The sequence below is a fragment of the Amblyomma americanum genome, chromosome 6 (assembly GCF_052857255.1).
Source record: "Amblyomma americanum isolate KBUSLIRL-KWMA chromosome 6, ASM5285725v1, whole genome shotgun sequence".
NCBI lineage: Eukaryota > Metazoa > Arthropoda > Arachnida > Ixodida > Ixodidae > Amblyomma > Amblyomma americanum.
The window spans coordinates 11,851,389-11,872,232 of record NC_135502.1 but is presented as its reverse complement, the minus strand read 5'-3'; the positions used below and the strand labels follow the sequence as shown (position 1 = coordinate 11,872,232).

General features: G+C 47.9%; 1 protein-coding gene across 1 annotated transcript in view; it reads left to right on the top strand.

Moving 5' to 3' along the window:
• Positions 1 to 20,548: 20,548 nt before the first annotated feature.
• The window catches only part of Fas1 (fasciclin 1 Fas1 domain-containing), a 56,239-nt gene continuing 55,943 nt past the window's right edge, over positions 20,549 to 20,844 (top strand). Inside the window, exon 1 of the mRNA XM_077668553.1 lies at positions 20,549 to 20,728. Coding sequence (XP_077524679.1) covers positions 20,621 to 20,728 — 108 coding nt within the window. The 5' untranslated portion in view covers positions 20,549 to 20,620. The remainder of the gene's footprint in view (positions 20,729 to 20,844) is intronic.

The window sequence follows — 20,844 nt, the reverse complement described above, 5'->3', positions numbered from 1 at the left end:
TTAAACAAACTTTAGATAACAGCCTGTAGATATGCAAAAAAGTATGATGTGAAACAATTAAAAGTATCAACTGCGAAAAGTGCTTACCAAAACATTAAGAAGTTGACCTTGCCAGGAGGTTCTTTGGAAATCAGTGTTTAACAAAAAGAAATGCTCAGAGTGAAGCAGGGCCAGTGCCAAGTGTGCACGGTGCACTAGTTTACCAAAAATGCAATGATGCTGTTTCTTTCACATAGAGATAGAGAACAGCACCAATCAGGCAAAACGCATAATGGCATATTAAAGAAATTGGTGGGGACATATAAGTTCTGCCTTAAATGTATGACGTGATAGCGTAATGAGTCATAAATGCAGAAGGTCATTCTCTACTTTGCTGTCGTAGATCCCTGCGAGTCCTCATGCCACTCCTGGCGCAGTGGTGCAGTGGTTGATCGATGGCCCTGCGATGGCAGATGCCCCTAGCGGTGGGCTTTGTGCGGCCCAGGATGCTCTTCCCGAGCTACCAAACATTAATTTAACAGCCACCTGCCACGGTGAGCAGTCTGCTCAATATCCGGTGAGCAGGCTGTGATGACGCCACAAGGTCACGTGACTTAGTTGGCCCACCTGCCTCCTAGGTTGCTCTCTGGTGACGACCTGCCAGAGCCATGCCCGTGATTTTTCGCTCACGGCGCCGACAACGCCGACACCGCATTTTCTGGTGACCGGAAACTTTAACGCTGTCGCCCTTAAAACTGGCCTTGAGAAGGTTTACCTAAATGCCGATACTCTCCAACCTAATGAATAGAAGCTAGACAAGTTCATGAAGTAAGGCACGCGGATAGCCACTTGAATCTCCCAGATCCTTCATCATCTAGGCTAATAGCAGCAGACCTAAGGCAGCGTACAAAATACTTGCATCAATTTTAGCATTTAGACATATAAAAGAGCAAACAGCAGATGAAAAAGCTCATGGCACAGAGTTAACAGCATTAAAACCAGGCTCCCGCTGTTGTACGAGAAAGTATTATTAATTACATATTTCCATATTTTCCTCATGACCTGCAGCAAAATAAGTAATATATGTGCGGTGGGGTGAAAAGATAAACGTAGCGAAATTTTAGCTATATGATGGAGCAGCAAGTTAAACATACAGGCGCGATTAAACGCAAACGCGGGGTGCGATATACATGAAGAAAGAGCACGAACAGAATAGCACTTAACATCGGTGGATATCAGGATGTTTGAACTGGTAGGGTGCTCAATTTCCGCGTGCTTTCGTTCAAACCAGAAGATACTGTATTAAACTTATAGATCAGCAAAGACTCAATAATTTCTCGGTCGTGATTAGATTTAAATGCAGATTCCAGTATAGTAGCTACTATTCTGGAATCTGCATATACAGGAACAGTAGCGTCCGCGTACTACCAGCTCCTTCTACCGGCCAGGCACGGTACTGCAGCTCACCGCACTCGTCGCTGTGTCACCACCGTACCTCTGCGTCGTCTGCTACGCTCCTCGAGTGCTGCGCACGAAACGTGGAAGCTGTCGGTGAAAGCAGGGGGCGGGGGCCGCACAGGATAGAAGCCGCCCAACAAAATTTGAAGTCTGTCTCGTCGTCGAAGTGAAATGTACGTACTAAATGCATCGCTGGAAAGACGTAGCACATTCTAGGACGCCTAGTTCATAGATTCTGCATTCGTGTATAGGTGCGTTTGTTGCTGGACGGGCCCCCGCTTTCACCTGCTTCTACTCTACAACCCGGCCAGTCTGCATGGCCTTGCCGGCCGCTTTTGAGGCTTGAATAGCTGCCACCATCAGCTCTTTCTTTTACAGCTGAACATCATGCTGCTGGCGCTGACATTTCGAAACGCAAAGCTAACGGATGAAGCTTGAAGAAAATGCGAATTAAAGCAGTACCATGAGAGACGAACAGTTTGAATACACAGCGCGGGGGACTGCGGAGGTATACGTTGTATTTCATAGATGATGAAGGGCGGCTTATATGCTGTGAACTTGTAACTTCAGCTGTGCAGTGGAAAGTTATCTGCGTGTTTGCTCCTCTGATGCAGCGGCATAACGCCCTTATTTCTGTCATTGGTTGAGCTTAAGTGTACGGATCGCGAAATTCAATATTTTTTTAATGTAAAGTGCGCTGCTCTCAACTAAAAAGCAAGCAGGAGCGCAATACAAAACAAAAGTTATGAAATGCACGTAATCACGAGTGAGCAGCAAATCATTTTAAAACAACAAAAACACACTGAAACGTCGTGAAACATTATATAATAATGATTGATCCTTTTTCCCGTCGTCGTGGTCGTCTCTGGCTTGCAGGCTTTACGGAGACTTCGCAGACAAGCAAGCGGCAAAATGTTTATGCACAGGAAATATATGCAAGTTATTTAGGACGATTAACAGTGAATGAACTCCCTTACCGATCCGCGCAGCCTCTCCGCGACTACTCGAGTGTGGAATCTGCCCATCCAGCTACAGAACGAGTTCCTCTTAACATTGTTGTTGCTGTGTTGTTGCGACTGAAGGAAGAAGGAAAAGGAAAGTGCTCGGGCCTGCCCAGTGGCTCCAGCTGAGCCACAAACGCTGCCACGTGCAGACAGTAGAAGAGTTGAAAGAGATGCTAGAGGAAAGATTGAAAGACAAGACGCGCGTCGCAACAACCGCGTCATCTGAAGAGATGACGACGGTTTAGCAGCAGATACCCGCGGTGACAAGGAGCCCTCGCCACTTGTGCGAGAGCCCCTAGTTCCCAGCCCCGTAAGGCCAGCAAGCCCTTCCTCTTAACATCGATGCGACGCCGGTTAAATGCAGTGGCATTCGCACTCCCTCCCCTCTTTTCCACACACTAAAGTAAAATACACAAACTGCAACTTCAGCCTGACATCACTATGACATCACTTTTGATCGCTTCAATTCGTCAGCAGTGATGTCATGGTTTTTCACTCTCCCTCGTACACCTCAGCTCAGGATAGGTTACACCCTGCATAGCGCATTCAACCACAGGCCGACGAGCCGAACATGATGCTGCTCTATGCGGACCGGATGCGTGCCGCCCGTCTGGAAGCATTCAACACCTTTCCCGCGTTCTGTGCGATCGGCAGCGCTGCTACTGTGACGTTCGCTCCGTTTAATGTAAGCGGGCTGAAACTAACCGCGCGTATCTATAAAGAGCACAGCGAACGGTCAGGCTCCCTGTTCATCCCTTCGCAATGTCTGCAGTCAGACCTAAACACAAAAACAAGTCAGCAACGCGCCGAATGTTACACTTCTGTTCAGAGATTTCAACTGTGTTAGTACTGATGACGACCGAGGAGTGTTCTGTGCGCGCTAAGCTAGCGCTGGTGCTCTTACGGATTTGACTTGTTAATTAACTTTGTGGGCGTGGGACGAGAGAAAAGCAACAGCATCCATTTCACACATTGCTATGATGCCTGTAGTACTCGATTAAACAGGATTTGCGTTTCTGCAGGCACATTATCTAGTATACTGTCCCGATAAAAAGAAATCTAAACAACGCGCCCCCATAAGTTCCGCTCTTCGCATTTCATTTCATCGTGTTCGTGCCTTAGCGGTAAGAAAACGACGCCATGGTAGTCCACGATTGTATTATGTTCACATTGCTGTTCACATCTTTTTTTTCATCGCCCCTCTAGTTCAAGGGTACAGCTGGGTACAGCAGGTATTTATCGATCAGTGCATGGTGTCAGTTCAGATAGGGAGGTATAGTCGGCGTATACTCCGCCCTCGATGAAAAGTGCGGCAGACGATCAATTGTCTGCTCTCATTAAGGTTTTTGAACGGGCTTTAAATATTAGCTTGAAAAACACTTGCGCACGTAAGGTTATCTTAACATTTCAAAAATGTGATTTATTCAAACACGAGGCCAAAATAATGGCTGGCTGTTTAGCATGGCTAAGCACGAAATATTGTGTGAAAGAACATTTTTTTGCAGGTTTAAACCACCGCCACGTACCTGAAAGCGCGGTTGAGGTGTCCGCTGACCCAGGGACACAGTTATGCTCATCTTTTTCATCGTCAATGCCAATTTACGCAGTGCACTCCAGCGGCCTATGCTCCAGTGCTGAATTTCTGCAGCAGCGATATCCACGCCAACGCAAGCATGCGCAGATCTCTCTGTCCATAGCACAACACAGCTCAAACCGCGAATATCAGTTTGATAGCAGTATCAGTTGATGAAGAAGACGATGTGCAGTGCACAGCGCGAGAGTGTGTCGCAGTTTAACACGTGGCATCATCGGCTGCGGCGATAACCTAGTGCTCTCGCGCAGCGGCCAGCGAAGCTGATCTGCTCGCGCCGCCGCGGGCTCGAATCCCAGTCGCGGATATTGATTTCATGTAATATAATTTATCCATTAGACTTGGCAAAAACCCACAAATGCCGCAAGCATACAAACATCGCAAGATCTAGCTGCGAATCGGTGCTTCTACTAATTATTGTGCCTGACTGCGATTTCCGCAGAAAACACCTCAGTAACGCTGCCACCCCGACTAAATGGCAGCGCTCTCTCTCTTCTTTTTGGCGCCTCATTGCAATCCGCCGCACAGCCAAGGGGGGCGCTGCAGCCGAGGGATGAGAGAGGGGGTGACGGAAATCGTTCTCCGCGTAGATATTTCTCCAGACTACGGGAAAAAATGTAACCACTGGGAACCAGGTCTGTACTGTAGAGTGAATGGGTAAGCTCCACGAAGCCGCAGCTGAGAGCAGCTTGTGACTTTCGAGACTTGCGAACTGGGGCATTATCGTGAAGCAGCAACACACCTGCCGACAACTTTCTATGGCGTTTATCTTTGATTGGTGACGTAATACTGCCATTATTGAAACATAGGTGTCCCCAGTATTTGTATTTTGTGTGGTTTGAATTCTAGTAATAAAACGCCTTATGTTACCCAAAAATTTGTTGCCTTGATATCTCCACCTGACCACTGAACACGAAATTTCTTCGCAGTTGCTGACCCATTGTGCTTCCAATACACACACACTTGTATGGTCTCCGGATCGCAGTGTGTGTGTGTGTGGAGGGGGGGGGGGGCAAGTTCCATCAACCATAACAGTGCGAGAACACGTCTACTGGCTTTTCTCCCCTCTAAATTCTACTGTATATGTTGCTGGCGACATGCTGGTACAATGTTTGCATCAGGCGACTGTTGGTTCGTTTCCAGTCAACCCTGAGGGTGTCAGTTCAGTTTTTCTGCACATTTTAAAATTGACGTTTGGCAGCTGTCGATTTAGCTCTGCCTTGCTGTTCATACTCAAATGAATGTAAACTCTTTAATGCCGCAACAATATTTAGAATTCTTGCCTCTTTTTTTGCCCTGCTCAATGTCCCGCAGAACAATCGCCACGTTCACCCATTCCAAAAAAAAAATTGGTGTGTTTATTTCTTCATGAGTGCTTCTTTGTAAAAAGGAGTATTTCACGAATTTATTTTCTTTATTCTTATATAAAACATGTGAATACATTCACTAAGTACGTTCTACATGTGATGTTGTATAGAATTATCTGCGTTATGGAAAGGGGGGGGGGGACCATTAGCCACCCCTTGAGGTGCAGCTGACCCTAGTGACGCCACTGGAGAATCTCGTACGCTTGCCGACGGGCGCGAAGCCCCGTTAAGAGCTTCCAAGCTGATATTTTTGATAGCAGGCGGAAGTAATTTTGAGTTCAACGGTACCTAATAACATTACGCATTCATATCATACCATGACATCCTGAGTACACCTGGCCCACTGAAAATGTGTCGTCACCATTTGGTGTAAAATTTGCTCTAATGAATATTCACAATCAATGTATGCTGTTGCACTGCACCTTGGGCCTCAGGTAGCATCTGTGACGCGCGAAATATTATTTCTTATGCTTCGCGATGCCCGCCCTCAAAGGCTGGTTGCAAGGTCGTTGTCTCGGCGCGCAGCTACTAAGTAAATTGCTATGCATTGCTATCGTCATTACGTGCGTATATCGATAGACACCGCCGGGCACTTTTCATGGCTGCTTCGGAAAGGAACACGTGCCATGGAGATATGTGAATATAGTTCTTGTGCATTGTTTTTTTACATAAGCACCTATAACTTGAAATACTTTATTGAATAGATTCATATCGTCAATCTGTGATTATGTGGACTTGCTCAGCAGATTCAATGACACCTGGCGAAAACAACCAATCACGAGCTGGGTGTTGACCAAGCACATATAGGATACAGCATCAACGCACCACTATTGCTGCCGCTGCGGTGGCTCAGTGGTTATGGCACTCAGCTGCCGACCCGAAAGACGCGGGTTCGATCCCGGCCATTGCTGCCGAATCTGGATGGAGGCGAAATTCTAGAGGCCATTGTGCTGTGCTATGGCAGTGCACGTTAAAGAACCACAGGTGGGGGCAATTTCCGGAGCCCTTTACTACGGCGTCCCTCATAGCCTCAGTTGCTTTGGGACGTTAAACACCCATAAACCATAAACCAAGCACCACTACTGCAAATAGTGCTTGGTTGATATTCGTCCTGGCTTCCAAACTACAACATGCACGCCGTACTCATGAATATTCCTGTTCTGGCATGCTCTAAACAGGAGGGGTACGCGTCGTTTATTTTTTTCGCAGAGCGAGACAGCGCGGCGCAACAGAGATCGCGTGTCAGCCGCCACGCTGCACCGCTCGCAGGAAGGCGATCGCGTATCCAGCGTCACGCCGCAGAAGACCGTGGGAACGGGCGGAGCCGCCATTGGCGCGAGCAGTAGACCGAGTGGGAACGTCCGAGACCGCCTGTTTTCAAGCTTGGAGATGGGGCTTCGCTGTAGGGCAGACTTTCACATGGCTGCTAGGAGAGTGCAGGACTTACGGTGGAGAGGAAGATAATTTACTTCGCTTGCTTTCTGTGCGCTCACAGAACTGATTTGAGCAGTGAAAGTTGCAACTGGTTTGAAGCAAAGGAAAGGGCTCAGTAACTGTCTCACTTCTTGGTGGGAACCGAACCGCGCATTGACGAGGGGGTGAAGGAGGAAATGAAAATAGGAGCAGAGCATTAGGTGCCGTAGTGACTCAGGAAAATTTTCGGCCGCCTTCGAATGTGGAACATGCACTGACGCTGCGCCATTCGCAGAAATCGTGCTCTGTGTCTTAAACGACCGCTTTAAATGTCGCCACTTGGGAAGCAAAAAAAATTCCATGTTCCTTGCCGTATCCTGCAAAGGAAGAGCGGTGAAAGCCAATGGGCTGCAGGTTTTGTTGGACACGGGTTATACGTGCACACCCGCATTATGAGAACCTGCCTGAAAGCATCCTCCAACACTATTCGAAATTTATTACCCCATAACACGCAAAACATTATGATAACTGAAGTAGGCCGCTGAATTTAGACAGTTGACGCTACGAATGACCTTTCCAGACATCAAATCTAACGCTGGGCGATTGTTCGTTGTTGGTTTCGTGCCAAATTATTCGTGTTCAGTCCAAACTATCCTGCCTCAAAGTTTTTCAGCCACGCATTTTTGGTGAGATTAAAATTTTCTGCTCCGAGAAGATCAGCATCTTGGGACACTAACACGGGGAGGCCCTGTCGCGTTAAAGACATTGCTTCTGTGTTGTGCAGTCTGAGTGCTTGCAGTTGTGCCTCAGTTTGGCCAGCGCGTCTCACTCATTCTCTCAGCCGCCGCAGCTCTCCTTTTGTCAGTTCGCTGCGCGCATTTTTTTTATACGTCTTTATTTCTGCACAAAATAGGCCTAGCCTTGCGGCAGAAATGAGGGGCTTCATGGGGGTGGAGGTGGGGGAGGGGGAGGAGGGCCGGTCTCCACTTCTTCTTCGAAGTGGGGTGGTCCTATTGATTTGCCGCTTTCTGCCGCACGCACTGTTGGCCGATTCAGCCCGCCTGCGCTAAGGTGTGACTGCTTCCTCGGCATCCAACACTCATTTTTGTGGCATGGCAACTGCGCCTGGGCCTCCTGCTTCAATTAATTTTCGACAATTCTTTGGGGGGGGGGGGGGTGCACTCATTGTGTGTATAAACACAGTATTATGATATCGGTCAAGTTATATTCGACATATCGCGGCAAGCTCACCAATTCACATGAAAGGTCACGTGCACCCACTGGCCGCGCAGCCGAGGTTACAGATCGCCGTCACTGACGTTAAATAGATAGCCCTGGTGAAGACAGAATCTCTGCACGCTGCGGCGGTCGGCAGAAACATAGCGAAAGATTAAGATAACGAGTGACTGGAGATAACCAGTGCGCCCCACCATCGAAATCGGGAGTGCAGGTGACTCGCCACTTATCGTTATCGACGTGGTAGTGTATTGTTGCTTAGATAAACGCAAATAAATCTGTACACAGGAAAGAACCACCAGCCTATTTCAAGGAAAGAGGCGCTGATCTGACTTGGAAGCTCCAATGACATGCTCTCGAGGTCATGGGAAAATTTGTATACGCCGAATGAGGATAAGGTTCATGAAGTGGGCACACTGACGAGCAAGGATCAGAAAGGTATTTGCATCAAGTCCACTACTTCCTCTTATTCGGGAGTAATTTTACAGTAAGAATTTACTTTCGCATTTTCTTTGAAGCCTCACTCAACCATACCTTTTAGTCAGAGTTATTAGCATCTTTGAAAGCTTGCAAACCCAGAAATACTTTTTACAGAGTAATTTCTGTAAACCATTACTAATTTTTATACTAAAAACTGTGAGAGATACGTCGGTTCGATTGGTTGTGCTGGACTGTACAGCTGAATTGTGCAGTTGTTCAGCTGGATTGTATACCTTATATAGATCGATAATGAAATGATTAATGAACTAAAATTACTAATGCACTTATTTATTTATTAATTTATGGGGCAAGGTTATAATGTGAAATTGATGGCTATGGACATCTAAGGTGAGCTGTGCTTTTAAATTTTCTTAATCGGCAATGTGGTTCGAAACATCGAATGTAAAAAAATACGCATTTCGAAGCTCATTGAGTTGGCTTTCTTGCATTGCATATTTATAAGTTGGCGTCTCTCTCACTTCTAATGCATCAAATACAGGCGCAGTTGGTGTATTCGATGATGCAGAAGAAATTAACTTGATTTCAGCGACGATCGCACACGCAGCGACGGCATTTTATAATTAAATAAGGCGGAAAAGCCAACTCAACAAGCTTTCAAATGGGTATTTTCAACATTTGATATTTCGAACCTCATTGCCGATTAAGAAAATTTAAAAAAAGGGCTCACCTTCAATGTTGACGGCCACCAATTTCGCAATATAACCTTGCACCCTAATATCGAAAATGTAAACTTTATTAGTTAATTCTGGCAAACTAATTGTCTAATTGTTAACGCATATGAGACATATAATGTCCGCGTTGCTGTATAGTGCAGCTAAACAAACCGCACCGACTTGCCTATCACAGGTGTTAAATAAAAATGTGTAAAAGTTCTAAAAAATCACCTTGTATAAGAATTGAAGTTGGAGGTTGGTTTTAGTTTTCGCCCAGGAATAGTTCCTAATCTCGCTAAAAATTCTGTTTACCCTCAGTGTTCAGGGCAGTTCAAAAAGAACTTTAAAATGCAATATGGTTACTTTAACAAAATGGGACCCGATAAGTGACCAGGGGAGAATCAATCAGTCAGTCAATCAATTATGCCGTTATACTCGCGTTAGTGGCAGGGTTAAGGTGTAGCCTTTGCGAGAGTGGGAGAAATCTGGTTCAGGAGCCCATCACGGGGTGGGAGCGGATTAGAGTAAGGGCCCGTTCACACTTGTCCAAAAATCTGGCGAGCGAAGCGGATTCGGCCGCTTTTGACGCGAAAGCGGCGCCAGGCCCGGGCGGAAAGCGGCGCGGCGAGGCCCATCCGTCTAGGGTACCTCGATGCGCGCTCCCCCACTCCGACGGAGCGGCGGACCGGGGCGCTCATCGAGGCACCCTATAAGTCCCTCACACCTCATATCCACAGAGTTGGCAAGGCCATAACCAGACTACTAGCCGGTGGGCTTGGCTGTAGCAACAAATGGGCCATAACTCTCTTCGAAGCCGCAGCGACTTCCTGTATCCTCCATTCGTCTCTCTCAACCCCCAAGTCTTCGTAAACTCGAAGTCCTTTGCCGCAACTACATCAGAAAGTTTTTGGGTGTACCCAACAGCTCCCAGGTTGCCCCTACCATGATCGAGGCGGGAGTCCTCCCCCTCTTCCTCCTCCTTCAGCAAAGAGGATGCACTCGCATCAATCGCATTTACAATCTTCCTGAAGGATTGCAGCTCCTCTCAAAGCTTTCCTCACGTACCTCATCCAGGGAAGGTATCCCCTACGCGGCATTTGAAGATCGTTTCGATGAAGACCTTCCTCCGCCAAGCACAGTCTCTCCTCCTCCTTCCACCCGCCGTCCTCTTGACGTGCGCACCACTTTGGAAGGCCTTCATAAACAACGTACCCCAACGGCTCATCTCCAACAGGCTGCAGCCACACTTCTACACGAAGAGCTTCGGAACAGGATCCTCATATTCACATATGGATTTGTCTTGCCTCAAACTGGTCAGGCCGCTGCCGCCTGCCTCATTCCCTGTCTCAAAATATCCAAAACCTGTAGGCTTGGATTTCCAGTCAGTTCAACGGCCTCAGAAATAGCAGATCTCCATCTAGCTGCAGACATTATTGAACAACTTCACCCTCAACGCAGCGTCTCCATCCCGACAGACTCTAAAACTGCTCTCATGAGCCTACAGCACCCAAAACATACCTCTTCAGCCGCAGCTTTCCTCAAGGCTCACCTTATGGCTCTAGAGGATGCGGGCATTGACATTTATTTTCGATGGATTCCTTCCCACTGCGGAATTCAAGGCAACGAAGCTGTCGACGCCTTAGCCAAATCGGCTCACTCTACTTCCACTGACATATGATCAGCAGTGAGACTCCTAGATTACCCCAAAAGACATCTCCGTAACAACGCACTCTCTTACCATGCTGAATCAAGAATCTCCTCGGGTCTCCCGTTCAAGCGACTTCCAGTAAATCTACCAAGAAGAGAACGATCCCTCCTACTTCGTATGAGAATTGGCTGCACCTGGACCAGGTTCCGCAAGTTCATCCACTGTCTAGCTCCAGACCTGAACTGCCCTCAGTGCGGTGATACTGAGACCATTGGTCATCTCCTTCTCGTGTGCCCGGCATATGACTGGCAGAGAAACACATTAATTCACACAGACAGCTCGGATTGACTGCGGAATCTGAAAACCACCTCCTCTTTCCCGAACGGCCCATCCGGTGAGCCTGTCAACATCTTCTCACACTCCTTGACCACACAACCCTTTCCTCAGTCCTATGACCTTAACACTGCGTCTTATCATATACCCTTTTTCCTATCTACAATTTCACTCCACAGGTACCATTGTTACCTCACATTTCACACTTTTTCACCCATCCTGCACGCAATTTTTCTTTTTTCTTTCCACTCGTCGTGGGCCTTATACCTACAACTATTTACTACACCTCTTCAATGCTCAGTCATATTTCTGTGTTATCTTACAGTGCAAATGGACTTCGTCCCTAGCCAGTGCACAATCCATCTTTCTGTGTTCTTACAGTGCAAATGGACTTCCTCCCAAGCCGTGCACAATGCATTTTTCTGTGTTAGCTTACTGTGCAAATGGACTTCCTCCCAAGCCAGTGCACATCCCTCTTTTCTATGTTACCTTTTAGTGCAAATTTGTTCTCAGCATCAATGCCCATTATCTTCAATGTGTGGGGGTGCCTCTACTTGTTAATCCACACTGACTTTAGCTCCTGTCAGAGCACACCAATGCTTTACTGTGTGTCTGTTACCTATACTCTGCCAACCCATGACCCATGTCAGCCCCAAATGAACAACTGGGCAGTGTAGAACTTTCCCTCTTCCCCGCAGTTTTTCCTACCCTCACTTCCGACAGTGCTGTGCCATTCTCCCGAAGTGTGACCTCTCAGTGCTCCTAGGGCGGTGAAAGGGCCGCTCCCATACCATAACCGGACTTTCCAATGCTGTGTGCTGTGCTTTCCCAAGAGTGACCTCTCAGTGCTCCAAACGCTGTCAACGGACCACTCCCATTCCATAACCGGACAGTCGCTGTGCTGGCAGACCTACCATCTATGTCCCTCCACGGCAGTGCAGTGTTCCTATTGTGTGGTGTTGTGTAGTGTCCTGGGGAACCTCCTCCTGTCATCGCCACCTCCAGTACCCGCCAAGTGCCCTAGATGCCCGCATGGTGTGTGCTGTGTTGCCTTTCTCGGACCCCCTCCAACTCTGAGCAGTGATCCCCGCAGAGGGAAGCAGAAAATAGAGCGACCCCCAACCTACATTGAAGCGACATTGTAAGGCACCCTAGATCCGTCTAAAGCTCATCTAATGTCACTGGCGCTTTTTTTGTCAGAAAACGTAATCGCGGCGCTTTAGATCCGTCCTGGACCGATTTCCGCCGCCGGAAACATTCAGTGGCGACAAACATGGCGGCGCTCATCGAAGCCGGACCCCTCGATTTGGACTGAATTCGTCGTTGTTGCTGCCTTTTTCAGTGCGTGAACTGACCACATAAGGGGAACTGGTCTTTCGTTTAGTCTTACCTCATCTATAAAAAACGTATAAGTAATAAATTTGCTTTATTTTTTTATATAGAGAGACGATTCTGCCGCCTCTAGGCCTAAGAAAAGTGTCGGTATGTTAAGAGTATTGGTTCCCGTCCTGACCACCAGATGTGGCTACTAGGCTGGTTGCGTGTCTGCATGCGCTGAACTAAAGGTGGGAATGTGCATGCGTTTAGCGTACGTAAGCGTGCATGCACTTATGGTATATAGACAGCGCCGATTTGTGTTCTTTCCTAACCATATATGTGCACGCCGCGAGCGATGACGTGGTGGCCGGGAAGTATGCGGAAAAGCGAGAAACAGTAGCGGCGCGGCGGTTCCGCCTCGCCCGGACGTTAAAAGATAAGAACAGGGCCTAGTTTCTTCCTGCGACCGAATCCGCTTCGCTCGCCGGATTTTTGAACAAGTGTGAACGGGCCGTAAAGATCAGCTCCTTTCAGTGTGAAATCACTGTTCTGATGGGTAAACCCCGAACAAGAGCTTGTGATGTTCGTAGGTTTGTATACCAAGCGAACTAAATAAATAAATAAATATCCGCCACTGGGATTCAAACCTACGGCGAGACGAACAGATCAGCTTCGCAGGCCACTGCACGAGAGCACTATGCTATCGCCGCAACCGATCACGCCTCGTGTTAAACTGCAACACACTCTCGCTCTGTGCATTTCACATCGTCTTCTTCATCAACCTATACTAATATTGGTGCTTTGAGATATATGTGGCGGCAGTGACAGAGAGATGTGCGCTGCATACATAGCGTTGACAACATTGCTGCAGAAGCAAGGCACTAGAGCATGGGCCGCCGGCGTACATTGGGTACTTCGGCACTGAACATGAAAAAGCTGAAGACAGGCATAACTGGCTCCCTGAATCGGTGGACACCTCAATCGCGTTCAGGTACGTGGCACTGGTGTCCGCCTAAAAAAGACTGTGCTTTCGCACAATATTTCGTGCTTAGCAATGCTAAACCACCAGCCATTTTCTTCTTCATCTCGCTTCTTCGAAGGGCACGTTCATTTGGCGAACGGTATGTAGCATACAGCCAGACGATAGATGAACGATGCATGCAAAAACAGAAGAACTAGGCTTTGTAATAACACTTCAACACCCATACAAGAATGGATACACACGAAAGTAACAGCAGCTTCGCACTCAGTTCCCAAAGTTGAGCCCAACCCACAACCTCGCATAAACCGGGGCTATATATGTGGCCGCTCGAAGCCCTACAGAAAAACTGCATGGGACCATGTGACACGCTCTTTTATAACCAGGCCCGGATTTCCTGAAGCGGGTAGCAATGCAGAGAAAGGGAGAAGATGTTGGAGCACGCGCTAAGCTGCGTCTCTCTCCACCTGTCTTCTTGACAGCGCTCGAACCATAAGCTGATGTTCGCGAGCGCCGCCTCGCCTATGTCGCCAAAAAAGGAGGACCAGTGCCGTGCTCTGAGACGCGCTCACGGCAGCCTTCGAGTCCGTTCGAAAGATTTCTCTTCCTCCAGCGGGCGCGTCGAAAACGCCTGGCGTAATCCATAGCGGCCTTGCGGGTGTAATAGCGTGTAGGGCAGGCGTTGGCCGCGCATGTCACAACGCATGGTTGCTCATCCAGCCGTATCTATAAGGCGGCCGTCCGGCGTGACAGGCGTAACAGGGATAGGAAGGGGAGCAGAGTTGGTACAAAATACGGAGACAGAACCGCAGTTGGCTATCTCCAGAAATCAATCAGGCAATGACTTACCGAGACATTCTTTGGAAACGCGGTAAACGCTGTACTAATAATCATGAACTCCGTGTCGACTACACTACTGCCATAATAGGGCTGCTCCCCTTATCTGCTTAACAGTAGGGCGATACCACGAACTGTTAGAGCTTTCTTTTAGAACTTCATGAAAACCATTGTCGCTTATTAATCAGCGTCCCGGGAGAAAAAAAAAACGAATGGTTCTTCTGTCATCAACGTTTTCCCCGACACTCCGGAGAAAACTTCCGTTATCTTCAATCAGGCCGCTGCACAAACTTCTGGGAGTAGTTTATCCCAAACGCTCGAGACATGCCAATCAATAAATCATTTGTCACATATGTGACAAATGTACCATATCTCAACAAAACACACCGGTAACAGCACAGCGATTTCATCGCAAGAAAGTGTGTAACATGTAATATCGTGATCTGCTAACAAGAGCTTGTCGATAAACGCAGAAAAAAACGAACAGAATGACCCCTTTTAAAAACCTGCTTAAGTCATCGCCTATAGATCTTTCTATTTTGCAGGTAGGCCTGCTGCTGTCCGTGTCATTTTGTTCTGAATGTTTGTTTTTTTCATTTTTGCTGTGTTGTTCTTCGTACGGCGCCTTCACCCTCTTCCCTACAAGTGGAAAAAGGGGGAGGAGAGGGAACGCTTGGCAGGTGGCAGGTAGAGAGAGGAAAATCCCCTTAAACACAACTTGGCAGGTGGAGGCTCCACACAGACGCTGGCGCAGCCGACGTATAGTTTTCGCCTTCATGGCCCTCCTAATGCTATTTAGTGTGTTGAAATATATGTGGAACCGGGATTAAGAGGGCACTTGATTCACGGTCAAACAAGTCATCTTAAGGCTTACACCGGTCAACTTCTTGTGTGAAGTTCATGCGGGCACAGCTTTCCCATTTTAAGCAACATTAGAAAGACGAACATCCAGGCATTTCAAAGTGTACAAGCCCAAGCTTTATACAAATCTGCCTCGGACTGCCTAAATGTGCCTGAACAGCAGCCACTGTTCTTGTCGCTGGGGAGCATCCTGTTACTACATACATTGCTGTGGAAACCATAAGAACACACATCCGGCACCTCACACGAGTTCCGAGTCATCACCTCGAAGCTCTTTCAGCAATCAAACCACATACTGCATTCGCAAAAGTAATTGAGGCTCATCGTGCTTAGCTTCCTTCGCAATTGACCCCTGGTTCAAGACCGTGCCCAACCATATGGAGTCTGCATGTACCTCGAGTACACCTCTCTATTCCGGGAATTACTAAGGAATCTGGCTTACCATTGCCTGCTCTGAAACAAATGACATTGGATCATCTGCTTTTTAACTATAGTCACCACGTACATACAGAGATGGCTCAGTGACAAGTTCTGGTGGGCCTGTGGTGATACCGGCCAGTATGTCTTAATGAAGGTGAGGACTACCTGTCTCACCTCTTCAACTGGTGCGGAACTGGCTGCCTTACGGGCTGCAGTTCAGTTCATCAGTCAGGAATCTCCACATGGCTGGACAGTTTTCACCGACTCTAAAGCAGCCCTTCAATGCCAGCAAGATGCACTACGCCACGGGTCGCAAGAAGAACTCATCGCACAAATCCACAAGCTCTACCACGGCGCCACATTGAAAGGACATAATTTTCCAGTGGCTGCCAGGACGCTGCGGTATTAAAGGAAATCACCAGGCAGACGATGCAGCCCGTTCTGCCCACAACGACGGCATCCCTGCCAATATCCCTGCAATGCGAGCTGACACAGAGTGTGGGCTTCATTCTTTGGCGTTGGAGTTCACACTTTCAGTGTGGAACACGGGAGAGTTCTCCAACCATCGCCTCAGGGCATTGGACCCCGGACTGCGCGTCCGCCTTTCATGTGTCATAGAGCGTCGCGAAGCAACATTGTTGTGCCGTCTATAGCTCGGCGCTGCCTTCACAAATCAATATGCCCTTCTCGTGAAAGCTGTGTCTGCGAAGAGACAATCCGTCATCTCCTACGTGAGTGCCCTGTCTTTGTGAACTAGAGACGTAAGCTGCGTTGTGCTCTGGACCGTCTTGATCCTCAACGTTTCACAGAGGACGAGATCCTCGGTCGGTGGCCACAACATACGACTACCATCAAGGCTTACAAGGCACTGTTTTGTGCTTTTACGAACGACTGCCTTGATTGACAGATTGTGACTGTGTTTCCCGTTCCTTCTCTCTCCTCTTTTAAACCCCCCCTCATTCCCTTCCCCAGTGCAGAGTATCCAACCGGAAACCTTTCTGGTTGACATCCCTGCCTCACCTATCTATCTATCTATCTATCTATCTATCTATCTATCTATCTATCTATCTATCTATCTATCTATCTATCTATCTATCTATCTATCTATCTATCTATCTATCTATCTATCTATCTATCTATCTATCTATCTATCTATCTATCTATCTATCTATCTATCTATCTATCTATCTATCTATCTATCTATCTATCTATCTATCTATCTATCTATCTATCTATCTATCTATCTATCTATCTATCTATCTATCTATCTATCTATCTATCTATCTATCTATCTATCTATCTATCTATCTATCTATCTATCTATCTATCTATCTATCTATCTATCTATCTATCTATCTATCTATCTATCTATCTATCTATCTATCTATCTATCTATCTATCTATCTATCTATCTATCTATCTATCTATCTATCTATCTATCTATCTATCTATCTATCTATCTATCTATCTATCTATCTATCTATCTATCTATCTATCTATCTATCTATCTATCTATCTATCTATCTATCTATCTATCTATCTATCTATCTATCTATCTATCTATCTATCTATCTATCTATCTATCTATCTATCTATCTATCTATCTATCTATCTATCTATCTATCTATCTATCTATCTATCTATCTATCTATCTATCTATCTATCTATCTATCTATCTATCTATCTATCTATCTATCTATCTATCTATCTATCTGTCTGTCTGTCTGTCTGTCTGTCTGTCTGTCTGTCTGTCTGTCTGTCTATCTATCTATCTATCTATCTATCTATCTATCAATCAATCAGTCAATCAATCAATCAATCAATCAATCAATCAATCAATCGATCAATCTGTCTGTCTGTCTGTCTGTCTGTCTATCTATCTATCTATCTATCTATCTATCTATCTATCTATCTATCTATCTATCTATCTATCTATCTATCTATCTATCTATCTATCTATCTATCTATCTATCTATCTATCTATCTATCTATCTATCTATCTATCTATCTCTTGCTGTTGACAAAAACTATTTTTGTAGCAGTTGCTTTCAGAGTTAGAGGGTGGACTTGGCAATTATTGTCGAGACATTTGGAGGATGCCACCGAGAGGATTTGTGTTAAGTGAAGCAAATACCTTAGAGCGATTTTGTGTACTGTACTAAAAACGCTTTCAATGATGCAAGAACGCAGTTACTTACACGGATAGTCTCTTCTCGTGAAGTTAAAGGACTTTGGAGCCGAATAACAGAATGCTATTAACCTGAAGACAGCCTAAAAACAGTATCAAAGACCCTGTCTGCCGGCCCTGGCCTACCTATCAGTCAAGGCGCGTTCGGGGCCGGCCAATAGGAGCGGGGCTTTGAAACTGTCTTCAGATTGAGAGCCTATTCGTCAACTGATGCGGTATTCTCGCGGAAAACTTTTTTTTTTTTTTTACTGTCAACAAAGAAGAATTTACTCCAATTAATAAAACTACGATTCCCAGCTTACGTGACGCTTTCCAACACACCGAGGATCAAAGTGGAGTTATTTTTCCTTAAGCGTCGTCTTATCCCTCTCGCACCGAACGCTGAATAGGCCGAGGCAATTGAGCAATTCCTTGGCTGCCTCGCCCGGACGGGGCGAGCGTCTCTTTGTCCGCGCCCGTGGGCATTGAACTCGTTGAATAGGTAGGGAACGCCAGGCAACCGCAGTCGCTGGACACGTTAGGCACGGAGAAGCGCTCACTTCGGCTGCCGTCGACACCCATTGGCAACGACTGTCCTCCTGCGCTTTTCCCCTCCTGTTGGTTACAAACGTAGACTTGACTGCCCTCATGGATGCCAAAGATATAAAGAAAGCAGATGAGTGAATAAACAGCTTCTTTTCGGTTGTTGTGGTAGAGGTGCGTGTCGTCCCAGATGGAGTCTGTAGTCCGGAGCCCGACATGCAATGGTATTGCAAGCGCGGAGCGAATCTCTCACCTATACGCACCCATCATCGCCATCGCTCGCCTGTGTTCTTAGGCTCGCGCGCTGAGTCTTAGAATGAGGACTTTTGTTAAAGCGGTGGCTCCCGGTAGACGGGTGCAAAGCGGGAGGTTGGGGATACGAAGGGCACCTCCACCACTTGTCAGCCACCGTTTGGACAAACGAGTTTTTTTTTTTTTTCAGGAAAACACATAACTCCTGAGAACACAGACGAGCGATGATGGGTGTGTACAGGTGTGCGCACCGCGCTCATAGTGTGTGTTTTACCAGTCACTGCTGGCCAGCGACCGTGGGCCAGCATTGGCCCATGGTCGGATCGTTACACGCATCGGATCATTGCGCCATCATGCCTGTCGACAAAAAAGAAAACGTAATGATGATGAACTTATGTTTCTAGTCGGAAGCTCGGAGACATTTCTCATGGATGCAAATCGAAGGTTGTAAGGAACGTGTGCGCGTTTAATAATCATGTAACGCTCGTGTTACCTTAGTCTCACGTTACCTGTCGAATAAAATAATTTAGACTGCTGAAATATTGTCGTTTGCTTAAGTTGCAGGTGAACGAAAGAATGTGAAAAGACTTCAATTTGGCCAAAGTATTTTTTTTTTCTAAAGATAACTCTCCCGTATGCTTGAGGCGATCCCAGCTACAGATATTGCTACTGTCAACGACCGCCAATTAGAGGCTATGTCAGCTGCATCACCGGCGCTCCTGACAGTGACAGACCATCTGTTTGTACTCAGCGTACTGGGCCTTTATCACTGTTTTTAGGATCTGTGGGGCTGCGCACACACGCAGAAGTATTTCGTGGCCGTCACCTCCTTTTATAAGGTATTAAGTCCACCATGACTGCAGTGCTACATGCCGTAATCATGCATAATGATGCTCCTGAAGTGGCCAGAGAGTGTGAGTGATCATGCAAATGCTAAGCAACACATTACGGAGCTCCTATAAAGCAGGCGTTGCAAGGATGGCACCTCTCAATTTGCTTGAAATCAGCTAAAGTATCTATAAAATCAGCTCAGGGCAACGCCCACAGAGCGGGACACTGCTTTTGAACATCGCCGCCATAACGGTCAGCGAGAAAATTAAGATCAGTTCTTAGGTTGGATCCGCTCAATTTGAAATCACTACACAAAACTAACGGACTTCGTAAACCCACTGCAATTGCTCGGCGAAACGCAACGCGAAACCTCTACCTTCTGCAAGTGCGGTGACCAGCCAGGCCGCCAGTGATTTTGGGGAAACCGCGCGCGTGCTTTTATCCTCCGTCGCACCGCTTGGCTAATAGGTATTGGTAATCTCCGTGCCCACGTTTCGCACCCACCCTGCGATCCGCCGCGAAACCTGAAACCGGCCAGCGCTACAGCCTACCGGCACACCTGGCCACGTACGCAGATCAATTATCGTTCAAAAACTTCGCTCGCTCAGCCACTCCAACTCGCAGATGCGCAGTCGGGCGCAGACGGCCATGCACCCGCGACTTTCCCTCGCCGGGACACAGCGGGACCCCTCACCGCGTACCTTTTACACGGCCGGATCGCTTTGGCTCGAAACATATCACAGTAGCCCGTCGAAGTAGGCGGCTGAGGGGGTGCCTTACACCATCGCCGGGAGTGCGTTATAAGCGGCCAGGTGCTCATACAAGCGCATCCATTATGCATTGGCCCCTGGCTGCTGTTCGAGGGAGAGGAGGATAGAGTCCGCGCAAAACGGAGTCGCTCTGCCGACTCGGCTCGAGTACGCGGTCAGGTTTCCAGTAGCCGGATCCATTGTAGAGCTTTGTTGTCGGGGGGACACACTCCGGTGCGCGATGACGGTGCAGCAGAAGCAACAACGGCAGCCGGTGGGCGCCGCCCTGCGCGGAGGTTGGGGGGCGCCCCGCGGCGGCTTTGTTGCGCGCGCGCGGGCAAAACCGGTGCTTGGCGGGGGATGACGTCAGCTGGACGCCGCGACCCCCCCTTTCCCGGCAGAGGCAGCGCCGCTCGCGGGGGAACAATGCGCTAGGCGTCGTCTCCGCCGGCGTCGTTCCGCGCTGTGTCCCGCCACGACCATGATGACGCCGATGGCTGTGTGCTCCGCGCTGCTCCTCGCCGTCGCCGCGCTAGGGGCCGCCGAGAACGTGCTGGATGCCATACGCAACGACGGCGAGCTGTCCTCGGTGAGTAGCGCTCGCTCGCGCGGCGGCAGCGCGACCACTTGACGCCATGTTCCCCCGAAGACCCCATGGGCGAGCCGTCATGGCGCCGGTCGATCGAAACCGCCGCAGCGGCCCGC